This window comes from Esox lucius, chromosome 16 (genome assembly GCF_011004845.1).
Source record: "Esox lucius isolate fEsoLuc1 chromosome 16, fEsoLuc1.pri, whole genome shotgun sequence".
In the NCBI taxonomy this organism is placed as follows: domain Eukaryota; kingdom Metazoa; phylum Chordata; class Actinopteri; order Esociformes; family Esocidae; genus Esox; species Esox lucius.
Genome location: NC_047584.1, coordinates 15,500,354 through 15,521,130, shown reverse-complemented (window position 1 = coordinate 15,521,130; position 20,777 = coordinate 15,500,354). Strand labels below are relative to the sequence as shown.

Sequence of the window (20,777 nt, the reverse complement as noted above, 5' to 3'; positions counted from 1 at the left end):
CTGTACTTGATGTTTAAGACAATAAAAATAATCCAATCGAAACACAATTATCTTTCACATGAGCCAAGTGTATTGCCTATCTTTAAATGAAAGTTCCTCCAAACATCAGAAATTTGACATGTTTTAATGATGTTTAACAATTTACATCTCGAAGCCATATGTGGTTCAACATGGTTTCTGTCAATATCATAACATGTACAATTAAAGTCACCAGCAAGAATAAAAGTGTTTTCCATATCACACTGTTTAAGATTCTCACACAATGTTTCCAAAAACAACATTCTTTCAATAGGTTTAACAGGGGCATAGACATTCATTAATTCCATTGTAACATTTTCAAACCTTGCTATTAGCTTAAGAACTCTACCTTCTATTATTTGAAAACTATCACAAGACATTAGCAAGACATTTCTTGAAAACAAAACTGCTACCCCAGAACTAAGAGAAGTCTTATGACTAAAAAAGTATATATATATACATACATATACATATACACATACATACATACATACACACACATACACATATATATATACACAATATATATATATACACATATATATAATACACATATATATATACACAATTATAATATTTCCCTCCCAATCCTTCAGCCATTCTACCTCATTTTCTTTTACTATGAGTCTCTTGTAAAAACATATCTATTTTCTTCATTTTAATTAAGTCATAGAGCTGCATCCGTTTTTTAGCATCCCTCATCCCATTAACATTTAAGGAGGTGATTTTAAAAGTGCTCATAATGAGGGAAGAGAGCAGCAATATAAGCGAACAACAACATATGGCATTATTCTTGAGACGCATTATACCTTTTCTGGGTGCAGACCTTTCGCACCATTTTCTTTAATCTATACACCTCTGTATTCGACAAACACTCATCACCCTTTGTTTCATTAGGCTTTTTGCTGAGCTAATAAACAAAGACAGATCAGGGGAAAAAAATTTATCACTTCAACATTTCTCATTCCTTTTGTACTTTGTAAAAAACTCTTCATCTGCTCTAAACTGTAACCACTGCAATCTTGGCTCCAATTATCTTCCACAGAGGCCTCAGAACCATCCTGCTTACTTCCTGAAATCAGATACATCTGCTTATTTTTCTCTTCCTGCATCTTTTTCTTAACTTTATCCACAAATTGTCAAGAATTTGATTTTCTTTTTACTGCTGGTACTTTAAAAATGTTCTCTTCATTGAGAATTCCACTCTCTACCACATCAAGCACAATATCCATTGTCTCATTGCTGCCCAGGTTTGCCTTACTTCCATTGTCCTTTCTCCACATGTACTACTACATTCGTTTCTGCTGTTTCATCAGCTTGCCTATCCTTTTCCACATTAATTCCTTGTTCTACGTTCTGATTTTGAGGTCCATTCTCATCTGCAACATTTACTAAACTGTCTTTTTCAGGGCAAGAACGTGCTAAATGCCCTTCTTTTCCACATTCAAAGCACTTCATGTTTTCTGTTGTAGCAAAAATGACATAATCAAAGGAATCAACCTTTAACTTGAAAACAACATTTATTTCCTCAATATCTGTTCTCAATAACATGTAAACAAACCGACGGAGAGAAACCACGTGCTTTAACAACGAGGACTTGCAACCCATCGGGATTTTTTTTATTGCTGACACTAGCTGTCCATATCTAGACAGTTCGTGTTGCAACGCTTCATCACTAATGAACGGAGGTACATTAGACAACAAGACTTTCCTTGCTGGATTAACAAGTGGAAAAATCTTAATGAACCGATCATTGAGAACTATACGACTTTCTACAATGTCATTAACCTTCTCAATTTTGTCCAAGAAAAAAACAACCGCTCCGTTCATCCTAGATGCAGATCGAATACTATCGTGACCCACTATCTCTCCAACCGCTAGTACAGCCTCCTCAACTGAACACTCAGCACCGACCGGGATTTTAAGCCCATGCCGCCGCGTGAGCTGGGCAAAACTAGCGCTATAGCCTTCTCCGCCATCGTCGTAGCCGCAGCTAAAAGCTGTCCGACACGACCCACCAAACCGCAAATCCTACTTTCAGTGCTTTGTAACAGTAACTTACACAGAGAAAGAAGATGTGAAATCCGTGAGAGAAAAAAGTATTTGAAAAAGACAGACCTTGAGATGATAGGAAAAACCGCAACCACCCTCCGTGTCGCACTCCACTCACTCGACAAACTCACGCACGCGCTGAGAGTGTGATAGAGAGCGAGAGAGTGTGTTCATTATTTATGTATTTTCACATTATTGTTACTGTTCACCTCAACGTTTTAGTTGTTGCTAGGTCTTTCAGATGATGACGGTCATTTCTGCTCTTAGTGTTGTTATGACTGTTATTTGTTTATTTGTACTTGTTGTTCACTCCGAGAATTTTGTTATTGCTGAATATTTCTGACAATTCTGGTTACTGTTGTCCTTGATGTCACTTTAAATGGGGCTGCTACCGTGTAGACTCCTCCTTACTGTACCTCTAACTTTGGCAATACTGTTGTAATAACTGTCATGCTAATAAAGCTGAATTGAGTGATTGAGTGTGAGAGAGAGAGAGTGTGAGAGTGATAGAGAGATAGAGTGTGATAGAGTGAGAGAGAGTGTGATAGAGAGAGAGAGAGGAGGGAGGATTAAATCTAGCAACTCCACACTCTCAGACAGATACCAGATCAGACAATTGTACTGTGGAATTCTTTAGTTTTTGATCCTGAAAAGTAACCCGCAAAGCATTCAATTCATCCTTATGGAACGACCCCTGACCTCTGTGTAAAATATGAAAGCTTGGGAGTTGAGATTGCTTAGAATATGTCACCTGGAAACTAGTATTGAAGGAGTTGCTGAAGTAGCTTGCCTGTATCTTTATCTATGGCCAAGATATGGCCAAAAATCTATTCAATTATTGTGAAAATCGCCATACACTGTTGACTGTTTGTGACTGCACTAAACATGCAACCATACCAAAATAACAATAGGTAACATTTTGGGTGGATTAAATCTAGTAACTACACTGTCTGTTTTCAGTAGCTGGATTTGTATAAATAAAGTGGATATAACCAACAATAATATGATATTCCACCCTTGAATTTCATCTTGCCCCCCTTCTGCCACTCCATGTAAAATTTTCTAGAAACACCTCTGCAGGTAGTTTTGGCAAATGTATGTGCCAAAGCAAAATATTGCCTGCTTTTGGCAGGTAGCAGGTGTTAATTTCCAAACCCTGCCTACGAGGTGTGCAAAGAGTAAAGTCAGCAGTGTGTACATTTCTTTACCGACTAAGACATCAGTGAAGACTCAAATCAATCTTTCAAAGCCTCATGGATTCAGAAATGGTGGAAATACATTTTGACATTTTGTGAGAAATTGAATAAACTCGCTTAGAGCTAGATGTTAAATTCTGCTTGAGATGAATAAGCAGACTCATGTCAGAGTGGATGAAGGACAAAAGGATGCAAGGGAAGGAAGAAGGGATAAATTAGGAGAAAAATGGTGAGCAATGAAAGAGAACCTAGGTGAGGTTACAATGCTGACCTGATGACTAAATGTTTACAACAGCGACCTCAACACAGCCACAATAACATTGTCATAATTGAATACAGAATGTGAGCTCAAATGGATCGGATTTAGTGACTAAATCTTTGTAAAGTTTTGTTCAGAGAAATGCTGGCTGGACCAAGGAAAACTACATTTTCTGTTTAAAACTCTTATCCCCAGAAGGGTTAGGTTAATAAAATAGCGTAGATCCTAACCAAGTTGAATCCAACCCAGTTTGGTCTTTTTGCATGATTATTATCATAATTTGGTTATGGTTTGACAAATCAAGTCACTCCAAGTCATTACTCTGTTCCAATGTCTGACACTATGTCAAATATTGCTGATAAATTCAAGATAAATATTTGTTGAATACCGTCAAGTGGCATTAATGCTGTTCATTGCAATGTATGTCAGTGCTATAATAAGGTACAGTTGTTCTTAAAAAAACATATTTTTGTTTAATCAAATAGTTACAAAACACCCCACAAAATCAGCCTCAGCCCATTTTTTGGAAAAGAACAGGATGCATTTGGGTGATGATTCATTCGTTTCAGCCCCTTTGCATTCTCCCTCCGGTCAGACAACCAAATGATTGGGAGGTCAGCCAAGGCTGACAAAGCACAGGATCTACAGTATACGTTCAGCTATATATATATATATATATATATATATATATATATATATACAAACACAGTATCTCACAAAATGTTGTACACCCCTCACATTTTTGTAAATATTTGATTATATCTTTTCACGTGACAACACTGAAGAAATAACACTTTGCTACAATGTAGTGAGTGTACAGCTTGTATAACAGTGTACATTTGCTGTCCCCTCAAAATAACTCAAAACACAGCCATGAATGTCTAAACCGCTGGCAACAAAAGTGAATACACCCCTAAGTGAAAATGTCCAAATTGGGCCCAATTAGCCATTTTCCCTCCCAGGTGTCATGTGACTTGTTAGTGTCTCAGGTGTGAATGGGGAGCAGATGTGTTCAATTTGGTGTCATCGCTCTCACACTCCCTCATACTGGTCACTGGAAGTTCAACATGGCATCTCATGGCAAAGAACTCTCTGAGGATCTTTAAAAAAGTATTGTTGCTCTAGAGAAAGATGGCATAGGCTATAAGAAGATTGCCAAGACCCTGAAACTGAAGCTGCAGCACAGTGGCCAAGACCATAAAGCAGTTTAACAGGACAGTTTCCACTAAGAACAGGTCTCGCCATGGTTGACCAAAGAAGTTGAGTGCACATGCTCAGTGTCCTATCCAGAGGTTTTCTTTGGGAAATAGACGAATGAGTGCTGCCAGCATTGCTGCAGAGATTGAAGGGGTGGGGGATCAGCCTGTCAGTGCTCAGACCATACGCCGCACACTGCATCAAATTGGTCTGCATGGCTGTCGTCCCAGAATGAAGCCTCTTCTAAAGATGATGCACAAGAAAGCCTGCAAACAGTTTGCTGAAGACAAGCAGACTAAGGACATTACTGGACTACTGGAACCACATCCTGTGGTCTGATTAGACCAAGATAAACTTATTTGGTTCAGATGGTGTCAAGCGTGTGTGGCAAAAACCAGGTGAGGAGTACAAAGACAAGTGTGACTTGCCTACTGTCAAGCATGGTGGTGGGAGTGTCATGGTCTGGGGCTGCATGAGTGCTGCCGGCACTGGGGAGCTAAAGTTCATTGAGGGAACCATGAATGCCAACATGTACTGTGACATACTAAAGCAGAGCATGATCCCCTCCCTTCGAAGACTAGGCCGCAGGGCAGTATTCCAACATGAAAACGACCCCAAACACACCTCCAAGACGACCACTCCCTTGCTAAAGAAGTTGAGGGTAAAAGTGATGGACTGGCCAAGCATGTCTCTAGACCTAAACCTTATTGAGCATCTGTGGGACATCCTCAAACGGATGGTGGAGGAGCGCAAGGTCTCTAACATCCACCAGCTCCATGATGTTGTCATGGAGGAGTGGCAGAGGACTCCAGTGGCGACCTGTGAAGCTCTGGTGAACTCCATGCCCAAGAGGGTTAAGGCAGTGCTGGAAAATCATGGTGGCCACACAAAATATTGACACTTCTGGCCCATTTTGGACATTTTCACTTAGGGGTGTACTACCTTTTGTTGCCAGCGATTTAGACATTAATGGCTGTGTGGTGTGTTATATTTTGCTAATATTCAAGCTGTACACTCACTACTTTACATTGTAGCAAAGTGTCATTTCTTCAGTGTTGTCACAAGAACAAATATAATAAAATATTTACAAAAATGTGAGGAGTGTACTAACTTTTGTGAGATACTGTATATCCCCAATAACGTCCCTCAGACACAGTTGGTCTTGTTGATTGCTTATTTTGCCTTATTATTTAAAAACAGAATGGCATGGTGTCAATATAGGTAGTCAATATATGTTGTCAAATAAGTTGAGAGCGGAAAACCCCTCACCTTCCCCTATACTCCTCAGATACCAGAGTGATGTTAAACTCGTCCTTTTGTGGCTAAATGACACAACACATTATCAACTTAACAAAAACATCTATTTTAATTTTGTGTTTAGCACAATAAATGTGTGTAATAATAAAAGTCCTAAGGGGGTGAACACTTTAAACTGCTGTATAATGATGTAAGATAGTAAAAGAGGTAATGTTCTACAGAAATCCACTGGATGTATGGAATTCAATTATTCATAAATGCCACTAATAGAGGTTTTTCATAATATCATGTTGTTATTTCACATTAACCTGATGAAGAGCAGACAGATCAATTATATATGTAATCACTTGTATCGCAATCGGGTGTTAATTGATTTAACCAGGTCACTTGAGCCTAAGGCCTCATGTATTTTTCCAAACAGTATGTCTGTCTTTGATTCTTCCACATCTGATTGCCAAGAAAGAGAGGTTGATGACAATGAGGGAATTGGTTTTGATTTCTGTTTGTGCATCAGGGACAGAGGGTGAATCTCTTATTTGTGCTCTTGCTCCGACACCACTACTATTCCCAGAGTGTTGTGGAAACAATGGTAGACGATTGGGGATATTAGCATAATGGGAAGGCCTAATATCATTGTATAACAATACTGTATAAAAGTATGTGTCCGATGCTTGGAAGTTGGCTGTTCTGCAGACCAACATGGGTTGGTTGCTCTGAAGACCAGCACGGCTTTATGACCTTAATGTCTACTATTGAATTCACAAACTCCTGAGTTTCAGCTTTTTTTGTGGGAAAAAGGGAACAATTTCCCACAACATAGTGCAGCCCTAACTATCAGTTTTATCACTTTCCCTGCATTTTGCTTTAGGGAACACCATTCAATACTATAAAAGTAATTTAGAAGGGTGTGCTGTATGTCAACTAGTTTAAGTTTATAGGACAGAAAGGAGTGTGAGAGAGAAAGTGAGATTATTATTTAATGTGCACATTGTATGTTTTCTATACAAAAGCCTTATGAATAATAAGAGCAAAATAAGGGCAAACGGGGTCTTTTGGTAAGCCACTATTTGGGGGAAGGAGTTGGACTGAAGCACCGCTCACTAATGCATTGCATTAGTGAACAACCACAAAGCCTGTATTCCCCTCTGGCAGCTTTTTCATCAGAAAACATTATGGAAGTACTGTGGACTGAGACTAGGCTGCAAAGACTGGATACTAATGAGGGCATGTGGGCACTTTTAGGACACGTCAAACCAAATATGTCCATTTCAGGTGAATTAAATTCTAAACATGAAACATACTCAAAAGCCCCAATTACCTTCAATAGCTCTTTTGCTTGCACTGGCTAACGTTAGTACAATTAATTGGAAACTGAACAACAAATGAAAGTTACTTTTCTTTTCTTTGAGGGTTTGAAACGATCTGTCAACCTGATAAAAATGTAAGGTTCTCCTTGTTAGCTCCAAGAGCAGTGACAAATGGACCACGCGACTAAAGGTAGCGCTTCTTTAATGCCCCAAATAAGCCAATGGGTATGAAGTCTTCTCTGGAATCAAAGTAGATTATAAATAATCAAGATAAAATATTCTAGTTTCAAGGGATGTCTCAAACTAAACTTATTCAGGTTACTGTATTCCTGAATAGTCGATGTGTTGTGTTTTTGAAAGCTGACTGTATTCAATGGTGAGATGCTATGCCATACACTTCAACAGGGGACATCTCCAAAAAACATAGTTTTTTTCGTTAAAATGTGCTGGGTTGTCACGTGTCTTGTCACTACACTTATACCAATCTAAGCAATACAACACTACTGTTAAATAAAATAAGTAGTAGAACAAGAAACCAGGCGAGCCTAGTTCAGGAATAAAATGTGTTAATTGGGGCTGCTCTGTCGAGAATCGAACCCGGGTCGCCCACGTGAAAGGCATTGTCGTTAACCATTATAGCCTCTTCGCATTATAGTATAGCCTCTTTGCATTATATTATTTTCACTCATGAACAATACGCCAAGTTTGAATATTTTGGTAGACACCATTAACTAGCGTTAAACTGAGTAATGTTTCTTATTAAGTTTACTTCCACCACAAAAACTATCTATGAACTGTATGACTTTTGCCACTGGCTGTTTTAAAAGCTTATTAGCAAGTAATATGTCCCTATAGATGCCATTATATTGTGTTAAACTGAGTAACGTTTCTTATTGTTTACCTCCACCACAAATAGCATCTATGAACTTTATGGCTTTTGCCACTGGCTGTTTTAGCAGCTTATTAGCCATTTGTGAATGAAATTGATACAATAACTACTGTATCAAAATAGGTGACGATAACTGACTTTTTCGTCAAGTGAAAGGACGGGAGAATCATGTAGCCAACGAAGTGTTTGTCTATCCTGAACAAATCCTGAGACATTATTCGAAAATCCACCAGAAATAGCCGCAATATAGTAAAGTTTCATTTTAGGCTTCCCATAACGAATCTACTCAAGGTTGTAGCCAGCAAGGTTTTTGTCTATCCTGAACAAATGCTCTTTTTGCCACTTTTTAACAGATAATTAGCCATTTGTGAATGACATAGATGCAGTATCTATCAATATAGGTAACAATGACTAGTGATGGCCATTCAAGGCTTCATTAGCATTATTTTAGCAGCAGGATATTATTTTTTTTATCACAATAAAAGCCATAAGTGAAATGTATAAGGCAATATAAGTCACCTTAAATGGGGCTGCTACCGTGTAGACTCCTCCTTACTGTACCTCTAACTTTGGCAATACGGTTGTAATAACTGTCACGCTAATAAAGCTGAATTGAATAAAAAAAAAAAAAGTTTACAATTTAGTCTGTGAAAAAACAGACAAGAATAACATTGGAACGGGCATTAAACATAAAATGCACAGACAAGATTAACTATATTAAATTATATAGTTCAATGATGGCTTTTATTTTGAAAATGTGAATTTGAGTTAGCACTGCTAGCATAATTTAATAAGAGTCAGTCAGTCTTCGTAGCCTGCTCCGCTTACGTGGTCCAGCAAAAAGAGTTTACATTGCCCTCCAAAAATCTGCTATCTTGTTGGACAAATAATTTGAAACTTCACTGGGTAAAACAGATTAAGTACTCAGTTTGATCTATTTCTTGTGTTTTCTTCTGTGACCAAAAAATACAAGATATATGGTGCTTTCATGACAAACAGGAACTCAGCAAAGAATGTCAAACATCTTCAGGTCGGAAAATTTTAGCTCTAGGATGTTGCCCATGTTTCTGAATTGATATTCACAGCTGAATGACAGTCTGTTTTCTTCAGAGTTACCAGTTCTACTTAAAGATCCGAACAGAACCTGCGTGAGGCAATGTAGAGCTCTACTAATTGTGAGGAACATACAGGAGCCGGTTAGTACTTCCAAGCGTCCAGTATCACACCAAAGATCTATGGAGCTTTTAACCTGCTGTATTTAGATGGACAAGTCTTAGAGTGGACCCACTTTTCCCCGGACAAAGAGCAGTTTTGTCTTGTTGAGGATGAACTGTGCGCAGCTGTGGCACTCTAAAATCCCATACAGAATATATATATGGACACAAATGAACATTTCATAAAAACCATGGACAAAACTCCCCAGAACACATTCATCAAAATAACGTTAACATTATTAAAGTTTCAATGTGACTACATGAAATCCTTTATTTCAAAGGGCCAAAATAATACATTTGAATCAAGCACTCAAAGGACATGGGTCAAAATGAATGACTGTCTATCATCGTAACAGCTACACCTGCTATTGTCAGCATGTTCAAGAACATTTCATGTGACTATGTAAAAGACTCAGAAATAAAGAGCTCAAAAGTTTGAATTAATTGAGTTTCAGAAGTATGGCACCATTTAATATGAGAAGAGTGACATGAGAGTAAATATACAACTATGTACAATGGAACTGGAGTCAACACAAGACCCAATAAGCAGCAGTGTTTTAAAAATAATGCTTAAAACAAGTGAAATGATGCAGAATCCATAAAATGATTTTCTCCAAATATTTGTTTTATGTAAAAAAAACATGTTTTTATCACATTGTTAATTGGTCCATTAATCCTACTAAACATCAAACATTTTCTTAGTAAAAAATGAGAGGAAAGAAGCCAAGTTGATTCTGAAAACATAACCACTTGTGTTACACATATCAACTTAAAACACATAAAAACAATAACATCAATAGTAATAATAATAATAACAATAATTATTTTTACCAACTACAAGGAAATCTCTTTTCAGCTCATTACGAAGTAGTTCTAATTAGAATTTTTTTCCCCTATCATTTACTATTTACATAAACATTCAAAATTGCATTCTTCCAGATAAGACTTAATAATACTCATGTTTGGTTGTCAGTGTTTGCAAATCTTTCAGTGAACTCTGGTTAAGTAATCATCATAAGACCTGAATAGTTGCTGGCACCGTCTCGATTCGATGTAATCCTCATCTTACCAACATGTTATCCTCTTGAGATAGAGGATTTGAGTCAAGAACTGAAGAAGAAAACGTCATTACTGTAAAATATGAATAAATATTGAGATCATATGAGTGTATTCTGCAATAAGTCACAGTTTATCTTAGTAATGGACAAACATATCCAGAGGTACAAGATGTCGATGACAACAAAAAACTGATAATTCAAGTGAAAGAAATATATAATACTAAAAAAAGTGTATCCCTGTGAAGTCTTCAACCCATCACCTGAAACATTGCAGCATTATATATATAGTACCAGTCAAAAGTTTGGACAAATTTACCCATTGACTTGAATGGTACTATATATAAAAAAATACAATTACTGAAACAAATTCATCAACTAACATCATAACAGCTACCTCAAAATATTAAAACATAAAAGAGGGTACAGCTCTGTAAAATTATTTGGTCCGAAGTAACCGCATTGCCAACCAACTACCATATCTGCAGTGGGTGATTGAAATAAAGTGCAGGATTAGACTAAAAACAGATATTCTAAACCTTTTATCCCTAACTTTCTGAGACATTTAATTATATTACCCAGCATGGGAAACTAATTAGAATAGACGTTGGAATTTGTAGGTTACATTCCTGTTGTATGACAAATAACTAATGATGATGTCATAAATCATAATGCTGCCGTCAACCATCTACATGCGCTAGGTTAGGTAATATCTCCATGACTCCCATTAACAATTTCATACTATTTTTACATGAAAAACAAGAAACAGCAGTTATAGGACTTCTAAATTCAGTCTTTTTTGTTTTTTTTTTGTTTTGTTTTACAGAATAAACTTTAGTGCCATGACTGCATATTGTAAACAAAGGACTCAAATTATAATTATACTTTTAGTGAACATCAAACTCAACAGAAACATTTAGTACCAAAAAGGTTTAGGCATAGGACTTGTTGAGCCGTTGTTTCAGTGTTTTCAAATAGTACAGTAAAAGGCTGGTTCCGTGGTAGGATGGATGGGTGTGACCCTATTCTAAAGCTAAGTCTGTCAGTCAGTGTCCTCTGGTGGTTACCAGTCAGAGGTAAAAGCCTGAGGCCTGGGGTTCAGGGAGGCTGTGGAGACTGTCGGGGCAGGCTAGCTGGCCGCTAGAGGGCACCACACCATTCCCATTGGGTAGAACACAGGCTCCAGAGTAGGTACTGTTACGGATGCAGCCATTTTCAATCTAAGAAAAAAGAAGAGGATAGGGAAAGAATGTGGGGAAACTGCATTTCAGCGTGTGAATAGTATATAACAGTTGATGGTTGATTACTATCAGCTGATTGACACATGACATATGACAACACTGACATGAGTATTGTTTTTTGAACAATAAATTCTGAATGCCAAACCATAATAACTGGTCATACTTAAGGACTTCAACCTAAGCATGCCCAGTTTTTGACCAACAATAATTGTTGATCCAGGACAGACTAAATACATACAAATAGAATCAATAGAGCATTCAGATCATAAGGACAATTAAATGATTTATTGTATACTCTTTCCTTATAATTTGAAAGACTTTAATACTATCCTGGTCCTTCTTGTTAGTTATGGATAATGTACTTCCTGACTCATCTAGTAGAGCATTAGAGAGGAGCACCTACAGATAACTCACAGTTTGTAAGCCTATGTCTCTTTTATGTTGTAGAACTGATGGATGTACTAATCCAACTAGTCAAAGTCCTAACAGGCCCTGTTACTGTCCATCAGAGGGAAACAATGGAGCGATTGTTTTCAACAGACGTGGCTAATTGGATTTACCAGAGGCAGCAGTGACAACTTTCTGCTGCCACCTACTGTATCTTTACCCTACTCCATCTTTCTGTTCTCTTGAGACTCGGTTTGTCTGTGTATCTTAGTGTAAACAGGAGGCCCTTAGGTAAAGCTACAGTAGCAGAGCATAGTTGTAGGTCAGGAAAAATCCCCTTTTCATCCTAGTTTCAGAGTACTGACCTTGAATATACATACAAAAACAGTTGAAAACATACAATCTTATGTTGTAAACATGAACTGGCTACATTTATACCATCAAAGTGAAATAGAGACTATGAAATAGAAACTATGTATTTGAAAGTCTTTTAATGCTACCTTTGCCAGCAGTTTGAGGTAAATATGGCAGGCCAAGAGTTAATGCACAAACATAGTACTATATTAACACACACAGGAATCTATACAACTGACCTACTACAGGCTTCTCTGAGGGGAATTCTGAAACAGATACCCCTAAATGTGTGCAGTGTGCTTTGAAAAATGTATCTTCAGCAGTGTCAGTAGTCACATATCTTCAACAGTGTCAGTCCACCAGTAGCCAGTTAGGAGCAACCATGGAGTCCAGAAGGTGTACAGATCGGGGTAGAAGGGTCTGGTTGTGGAAGAGCCTCTTCCACAGAGTGTTCAGAAGTGCCCCATCAACTAAGACAGCAGATGGGAGCAGATCAAGCAGCAGAAGTTCTCCAGGTAAGGCTGACCTGGCCAAAGCAGACGAGTACAGGCATGGTAGCTTTGGTGCTCCCAAAGAGGCTTTCCAGCACAAAGCCTAGGAGCTTAAGCAGTGCATAGGGCGGACCCTAGAGAAGCCCATACAGATAGAGCCAGGGTCAGGGCCCAATCCGGATGTAGTGCTGTAAGTCCAAAGTGGATCATCGGATTGGACCTCAGTACCTGGAACAGGTAGTGCCTCTTAGGCTGTGACCTGGTGAGGAAAGGTCTTCAGAAGCTGGTGCTACAGGTTGATCCAGTATGCCGCCAGATCTGTTGAATAGCACAGGTCGGGTCTGAACAGGTTTTCCAGTGTAGCAGCAGGCAACTCAGGTGCTGTTGGGGGGTTCCTTTAGTTTGGTACAGGCAGGTAAGCTGAGACTCCCTGCTGGTGGCTCTGGCTGATGATAGGCGAGCAGCAGTGACACGCTGCCTGGCACTGCAGCTTGACCTCCACATCTCAGTGATGCATCCCAGTCAACTAGAATGTCTCTAGTTCCACACCCCACTGGACTGGACGATTGCAGGGTTGACAGGGATCCAGTTTACATGGCTCTGTGAAGGACCACTGATCTGAAGTCTTTGTTGGGTACTGGACTGGACCCCAAGATGTAGGTTGAAGAATAGGTGTAAAAGATGTTCAAACCTTTTACTGTACAAATCTAATCATTTTAGTTTTGGCTCAGTGGATATTCAACTAGCAAACCAACAACCCAAATAAGGGCGTTCAAAATTAAATATATTCTCATTAGTAGTAGTAATAGTGGACTTCCTGGACTTAAATTATCTCTCTCCCTGTCCAAACGTAATGTTAACCGTTATAACATTGTCAGAACCTCTCACCCAAATAAATAGAAGTCTCTGCACCATCAGCAGAACATAAATCAAAAATCACATTAGTCTCACCTTACTATGGTTGGGTTCATGAGGGATGTCAGAAGTCACCATGCCATAGGACTCCAGCGAGGGCAGCTGTCTGTAGCACTGTCCAACCCCTAGGATCTGCTCCAGGGTAGCGTTTGGCGGAGGGCACTGCGAAAGACTAGACAGCACCTGGGCCAGTGGAGGCAGCTGCTCCTTAATTCTATGGTAAGCGGAAACATCAGCCTCTGTCCCAGGGTGCTGCCCGTTCCCTTTATAAGCACTTCCCTTGATGGTGTAATCCATGCCAGGAGTATCAGTCATAGTGTAGTCCACACAAGCCTCTATGATGGGGTTTGGAATGGGTTGTTTGTGGCCATTGCTGAGGCAGGGGTTGCTTTTCAGGGTATTTCCCTCAGGATGGCCATGGCTGTATTCCCGCCACTGATCACTGCCAGCTGTGTGATGCTCTCTTGAGTTTCCACACACCCCGTTGATATTGGCACCCGGCGGTTTGGCATGACCTACAGGGAGCTGGCTCTGGTCCCTGGTCGGCTGCTGATGCTGCTGCTGGAGGTAGCGTTGGTGGGCTTTCCGCTGGTAGGGGTCCCCATCCGACTCTGACGCCTTAACATTGAATAGTGTCTGGTCGAGCTGCACCCCTGTGCTGGCTAGAATGGACAATGGACATCCCATCACATTGTGAATGAGTGGACCCTGCCCCTGGAGTCCATTCGCGACATTATGTGGCGAGGCATTGTGAGGCTGGGCCCACTCTTGGACCGTCCTCCCTGGCCGCATGCTGAGGTGCTGCTGCATCTGCTGGGAAAGCTGAACTATGGGTGCCTGCCCCGCCAGGAGAGCCTTATGGTAAAGGTACTGAGAGTGCACAGTGATGGTGGAAGTAGAATTGGTTTCAATGGGTGCTTTTGTTGTGGTCGTCGTTGTTGTTGTTACTGGGGCAGTTGAAGCTGGGGTAGTGGAATGCACCTGGCCGCCATCCCCTGCAACATCTGTTATTCCCTCTAGGGAGTTCTGGATGTAGGAGAGGATCTCATCGTTGGTCAGCAAGTCATCCAAGGTGGGAACCCGCTCAGAATCCATTTCTACCCGGATCATCCTTTCGTCCAGCAGCAACAGCTCCAAGTCCTCAGCACTCAGTCCAAGGTCCTCCAGGGCCCCAAACAGCTCCCCGTTGGAACAGGCCTCCCCATTGCCTCTTTCTTCCCCATCCACGACACCCACCTGACCCCCCAGAGACAGTGAGTCCAGGGTGGCTAGTAGTGGGTCAAAGCTTGACGTCGGCTCTGGAAGTCCCAGCCCCACCAGTTGGTTGGATGACTCATCCCAGCCCTGGAGCATGGCGGTGGGGTCAGAGTCAGAAAAACTGACCCGATCCCCAAACAGGCTGCTGTGGAAGGATAACTTGGACTCCAGGGCTGGCTGGCAGACATACACAGACTCATCCTGACTTATCAGCGCCCCTAAGAGGGAGCCCGGGTCCAGGCCATCCTTGGGCACCCTGTCAGTCCGTCCCTTCTTGGGCTTGCTGCTGTTCTTCTCGGAGCCCGGAATGCTGTCATTGAAGCGTCCAATTGGATGGTTGGATTGGTAGAGCAAAGCCTCTCCGGTAGCAAAGGTGAAAGGGAGGTGCATGGATCTTTTACGTAAGTGCTCACCTCCTTCCTCCTCCCTACATGGACAGTAAGCAAAAAAAAAACTGTGAGATCTCTGGTTTGAAATATACCAATGTTATAATCTGTGTTACTGTACTTAGACATTACTGTTGAAAACTAATCTGAAAATGTTCGCATTGAGATCATAAGCACACCATCTGTTCAATTCAGATTTTTTTTTTTACAATTGCAGCACTATAAATATCAGGACTGTGAAATGTATGTTCCCCACTAGGAAAAACTATCCCAGAAAGCATGTGTATTTGGGGTTGGTTCTGCGAGGATACAGGAGAGTTTACGTACACCAGAGGCCTTTGTGTGGCAATGATGTAGTCTGGTTTGCCATTCTTGTAGACCAGTCTGGCGTTGGCCTGGACCCACTTCCAACGGTTTTCCTTGGTTAAGAGTCTGAACACGGTCAAACCACTTTCCCCAGTCTTCATCACTGAAACCATAGAACACACTTATTTTGGGTGAAACAGAGGCGTTTACATGGTAGACATTGCTTATAGCTACAGTACTAGGGTGCTGCTACAATATGCAAACTTTGACTTCAGTTCTTAATACAAATTCAGTCTAGCGATCATTGCCTTATGTTTGTACACATGACTCAAAAGCAATACATAAAAAAAGAAATAATTCCAATGTGAAGGCACTGTACAGTAGGTAACTAGAGGAATTACAAAGTTACTGTAATATCTGCGTTATTGTTTGGTTGTGTTGGTAGGTATTGTTAATGGATCATTGCTGGTGCTCATGTAGTGGATCTGTGCACCTATCCTATCGTAGTGGCTCGGTGGCTTTGCTCAATCTGCTCTGTAATCCATTGGGATTACTTCGGAAAAGCTGTCCGAACTCTGTGACCACCGTCGCTGGCCTGATCAGAACTGCTATTCCAATGTTTGATGACGGAACCAATTAAATCCAAATGAATACTACAAATTTTTTTCTGAACTTGAACCCCTAACCAACCTGATAGGTACACAAAAAAGACAAGAGGCTTACTTCGTACGTGATTCTCAGCGCAGTACAACATATCTGCCGCGTGGATAAACTGATATCCGGAGCCTCGCACCCGAAGTTCGGCTTCAGTATACCCAAGCACAACTTTCCCCCTGCAAAAAGACAAATAATAATGCCAATTGCATGCATCAGCTGACATCCAGCGCCATACAGCAAAAACATTACAGCTGTGACAAATGTACTTTCAACAGAATTGTGTAGTAATCTATTTCGTTGAATGTAACTGCTACAACAACATTAGCATGATAATGACTAACTGAATGTGAACGTACTTTGCATCGCAGGCCATGGGGGTGAAGTCCAGCTTGTGTTTGGTTCTGAAGATCATGTTTTTTGTCCTTATCTCCAGGATGGAGGGGGATTGGAGGGGTGTAGCAATGGCAAACAAGCCCAGCTGGGTTGGGGCCTTACCCCCATCATCCTGCCGCTGGTTCTGACCATGCAGGAACTTCAGTCTGCCCTGCAGACTCAGGGCCTGACAAAGGAAAGTGGATGTGAACATTTATTTTAGACGCAATGTATATTTTAGTCTATAATTTGATAATCTTCCTATAGCCCCATCCAAGATTCAAAGTTTTATTGAATCTGATTTAAATAATTGAACCTGTCCATGTTAATCCCTCAAGACAATTAATTAATCGAAATGTCGTCGAAAATTGCGTCAGTGGTGTCTGAGATATCACTTGCGATACTGCACTCATTCCTGAACATGTGTGCCAAATTTCAACACGGATGTTATAGAACCACAGTGTTTGATATTACATGATTGTGTATGTTGTGTCTTGACAGTGTTTGAAACATTTCTGTTATAAAATTAAACTTAAATGGTTTTGTATGCATGTGTGCTAGATGTTTATTGTTCAAAAGTGGCAGTTTTTTTTATAGGTTCTAGACTGGAAAATATAGCATTGACAGTCCTCTGTCTATAGATGATTTTCAGTCAGTGCTAGAGGAGTAGCATTTTACTTTCATCAAAATCCATAATGGTGGTCGTTATTTGTCCTTGTGGCAAACATTTTACTCAGTTAGCATTTTCAGTTGCTTTTTTTAGCTCTACCATCAGTGTAAATGCCACAATTAAATGTTTTGAGAGGTACTGACTGGGTACAACTGTTGAGCTTTGTAAATAATGTCCTTCCAAAGTCAATTGAAATATATGAATTATTTTTAGGTGCAAAACATTTATATTGGAATTCCAAACATACCAGCCAGAACGTTTTACTATGACGCATTCTAACTCGCGCAAATATGTCCTTAACTTTTTAGGCCATGCTCAAATTGTTGACAAATTACCGGAATGCCATCTTATTATAATACTATTACTATTTATCTGCCTAAGTGGGTTAGCTCTAGACTGTTCAATCTGAGCTGTGTATGTAAATACAGTACCTTCCCAAACAAAATTTAATAATGGCCACACAATCAGACCGAGTATTTGAAGTACCAGATAACGCTCAGGGATACTTATTCAATTATTTTCTTTTTACCCTGTTTTTCTACCAATATTTTGTGATATCCAATCTGTAATTACAACCCTGCTTCATCGCACCCACTCCCATGTTTTGACAGTCAATGCTGATATGTTTTCCGAAGCACATCCAATGCCATTCTGGTTCTATGCTGCTCCCTCAACCAGGCAGTCTATACTGGAATCCTTGCTCGCTGAAAGGAATACACTCCAGACTTCTACCTTGATTGAGCTCACAGGTGCCAAAGCCACCACAAGGTGTCACTAGAGCGTATTGAGGCAAGACAAGCCGATTTAATTACTAACACCCAACCCCGTACAGTGCTGGCCAATTGCACAGCCCTGTGTGGGATCTCTGTGCTAATCTGTGTTGGTGTTGGTTTCAAGCCTAGTCTCCCAAATACACTAACTGCGAGAGAGTGAATTCATTGGTGAGCCATTCACAAGCCGAAACTTTTTGTGACATTAATTATGATACAAAAGTTTCATTAAATAAGCGCTCACATGGATGCATTACACACAGTTAATAGTTAAAAAATTTAATTGCAATGGGCCTTTGACATGAATTGGGGTAGAAGCTTCCATGATACTTCTTAACGTCAATGACTGAGCTGAATCTGCTGCTGTCTCTGGCTCTGAGGCTTGTGGGTTTGATTCCAATGAGGTCTTTTCTGGGTGAGCACAAAATATTTTTTTTATTTGATTTTTTAAAATCTACTATTGAACTATAAATGTAGTGATCTCCCTGCAGTGACACACACCAGGAAGCCAGAAGAGTTGTCCAGGAGGCAGCGGAAGCGACACACAAAGTTCCTTTCCAGGAAAGATGAGTTCTCAGGGGGAAGCTGCTCAGGGTTGTAGGTCACAATGGTAGTTGTGCTGCTGTCAGGCTCCCCCTCTGTGGGTCAGAAGGAATATATTGTTCCGACCGGGCATTACTATACAATCCATATAACCACTTCCTAAAGATTACAGTATACAATTAATTTGCAAATTATTCTAAAGATTACAGTATACAGTTATTGTGGCACTTTTCTGGAATCAGTGTTACAAATCAATAATAAAATCTGAAAATGTATTTTATTCTCCTTAAATAACTCATATTTTTACATTCACGCAGAAATTGATCAACCCACCATGATAGACATGAGTGAAAACAATTGTTGACTGTGAGATTGTATGAATAGTTGGGCTCTGAAGAAATGCTGACGTGAGGTGTCCGGTCTGAGTGTCTGCTGTTGATTGTGTGTCACGATGACATTTCAAACACAAATGTAATTCGAGATCACTCAGCACATTCCAACTGCTCACAGCTCTTTTTCTAATTTGTTATTCCCTGGTATGTTCTGAAGTAATTCTTGACCTCACTACGTGTCCTGTCCTCAGTGGCCCTATTCTCCTTACTCTGTTGAAAATTACATTATGTAATTAGCCCCAGAGGCTAACATGGTCTTACCAGACCACGTGACAGCCTCTTCTCGAGCAAGAGAAAGAGACCTTGTAACACCATGACCCGTAGTGAGGTATGTCAGGGCAGCGGTCTGAGTCTTTCTCTAAGGTTTTTATATGTTTATGAAGAGCTAGTAGTTATAGATGTCTATATAATCCACAATAACACTTAGCTCCTTTCTCATTTAATGCTTCACTCGCAGTTCGTACAATATAACTCTTTTTTATGAAATGTGAGGGGTATTCATAGGCAATACTTGTGAATGCTACTGAGTCCATTTTTGTGTTTGAATGTCCTTTTCTTTCCATAGACACAGGTGGTATTTCAAGGTTTAATATGGAGGTAGGCGGTCACCTGAGGGGGACTCTCCCAGGGGGGCCACAGTGGTTGTGATGGATGGTGGGTTGAGGGCCCAGTGGAGGTTCCTCCTCAGCTCTTGCTGGTCCTCAGTGTGGACCAACTCATACACACTCTGGTGCATAACATCAGTCTGAGCGAGGGAGGGAGGGATAATTATTATATCTGATTATATATATATTTGATTATATATGAAGACAAACAAACAAATTATTATAGAAATGAACAATATGCATAGCATAGCATAGCATCATCTTCCGCTTATCCGGGGCCGGGTCGCGGGGGCAGCAGTCTAAGCAGGGATGCCCAGACTTCCCTCTCCCCAGACACTTCCTCCAGCTCTTCCAGGGGGACACCGAGGCGTTCCCAGGCCAGCCGGGAGACATAGTCCCTCCAGCGTGTCCTAGGTCTTCCCCGGGGTCTCTTCCCGGTGGGACGGGACCTGAACACCTTCCCAGGAAGGCGTTCCGGAGGCATCCGAAACAGATGCCCAAGCCACCTCAGCTGACCCCTCTCGATGTGGAGGAGCAGCGGCTCTACTCTGAGCTCCTCCCGGGTGACCGAGCTTCTCACCCTATCTCTAAGGGATCGCCCAGCCACCCTGCGGAGAAAGCTCATTTCGGCCGCCTGTATCCGGGATCTTGTCCTTTCGGTCATGACCCAAAGCTCATGACCATAGGTGAGAGTAGGAACGTAGATTGACCGGTAAATCGAGAGCTTCGCCTTGCGGCTCAGCTCTTTCTTCACCACGACAGACCGATACATCGACCGCATTACTGCAGACGCTGCACCGATCCGTCTGTCAATCTCCCGTTCCATCCTTCCCTCACTCGTGAACAGGACCCCTAGATACTTAAACTCCTCCACTTGAGGCAGGCACTCTCCACCAACCTGAAGTGGGCAAGCCACCCTTTTCCGACTGAGGACCATGGCCTCGGATTTGGAGGTACTGATTTTCATCCCCACCGCTTCACACTCGG

The 20,777-nt window shown here is 40.8% G+C and overlaps 1 protein-coding gene across 2 annotated transcripts in view; it reads right to left on the bottom strand.

Moving 5' to 3' along the window:
* Positions 1-9,829: 9,829 nt before the first annotated feature.
* Positions 9,830-20,777, bottom strand: part of LOC105006157 (aryl hydrocarbon receptor) — a 44,152-nt gene continuing 33,204 nt past the window's right edge. Inside the window, exons 5-11 of one of the 2 annotated variants that reach the window (XM_010864526.3) lie at positions 19,795-19,930; positions 18,752-18,888; positions 16,795-16,997; positions 16,505-16,614; positions 15,803-15,944; positions 13,869-15,516; positions 9,830-11,664 (exon numbers count right to left, since the gene is read on the bottom strand). In XM_010864526.3, coding sequence (XP_010862828.2) covers positions 11,515-11,664; positions 13,869-15,516; positions 15,803-15,944; positions 16,505-16,614; positions 16,795-16,997; positions 18,752-18,888; positions 19,795-19,930 — 2,526 coding nt within the window. In that variant the 3' untranslated portion in view covers positions 9,830-11,514. Of the gene's footprint in view, positions 11,665-11,694; positions 13,560-13,868; positions 15,517-15,802; positions 15,945-16,504; positions 16,615-16,794; positions 16,998-18,751; positions 18,889-19,794; positions 19,931-20,777 lie in introns of those variants that run through there. The other variant, XM_010864527.3, reaches the window with a different exon arrangement.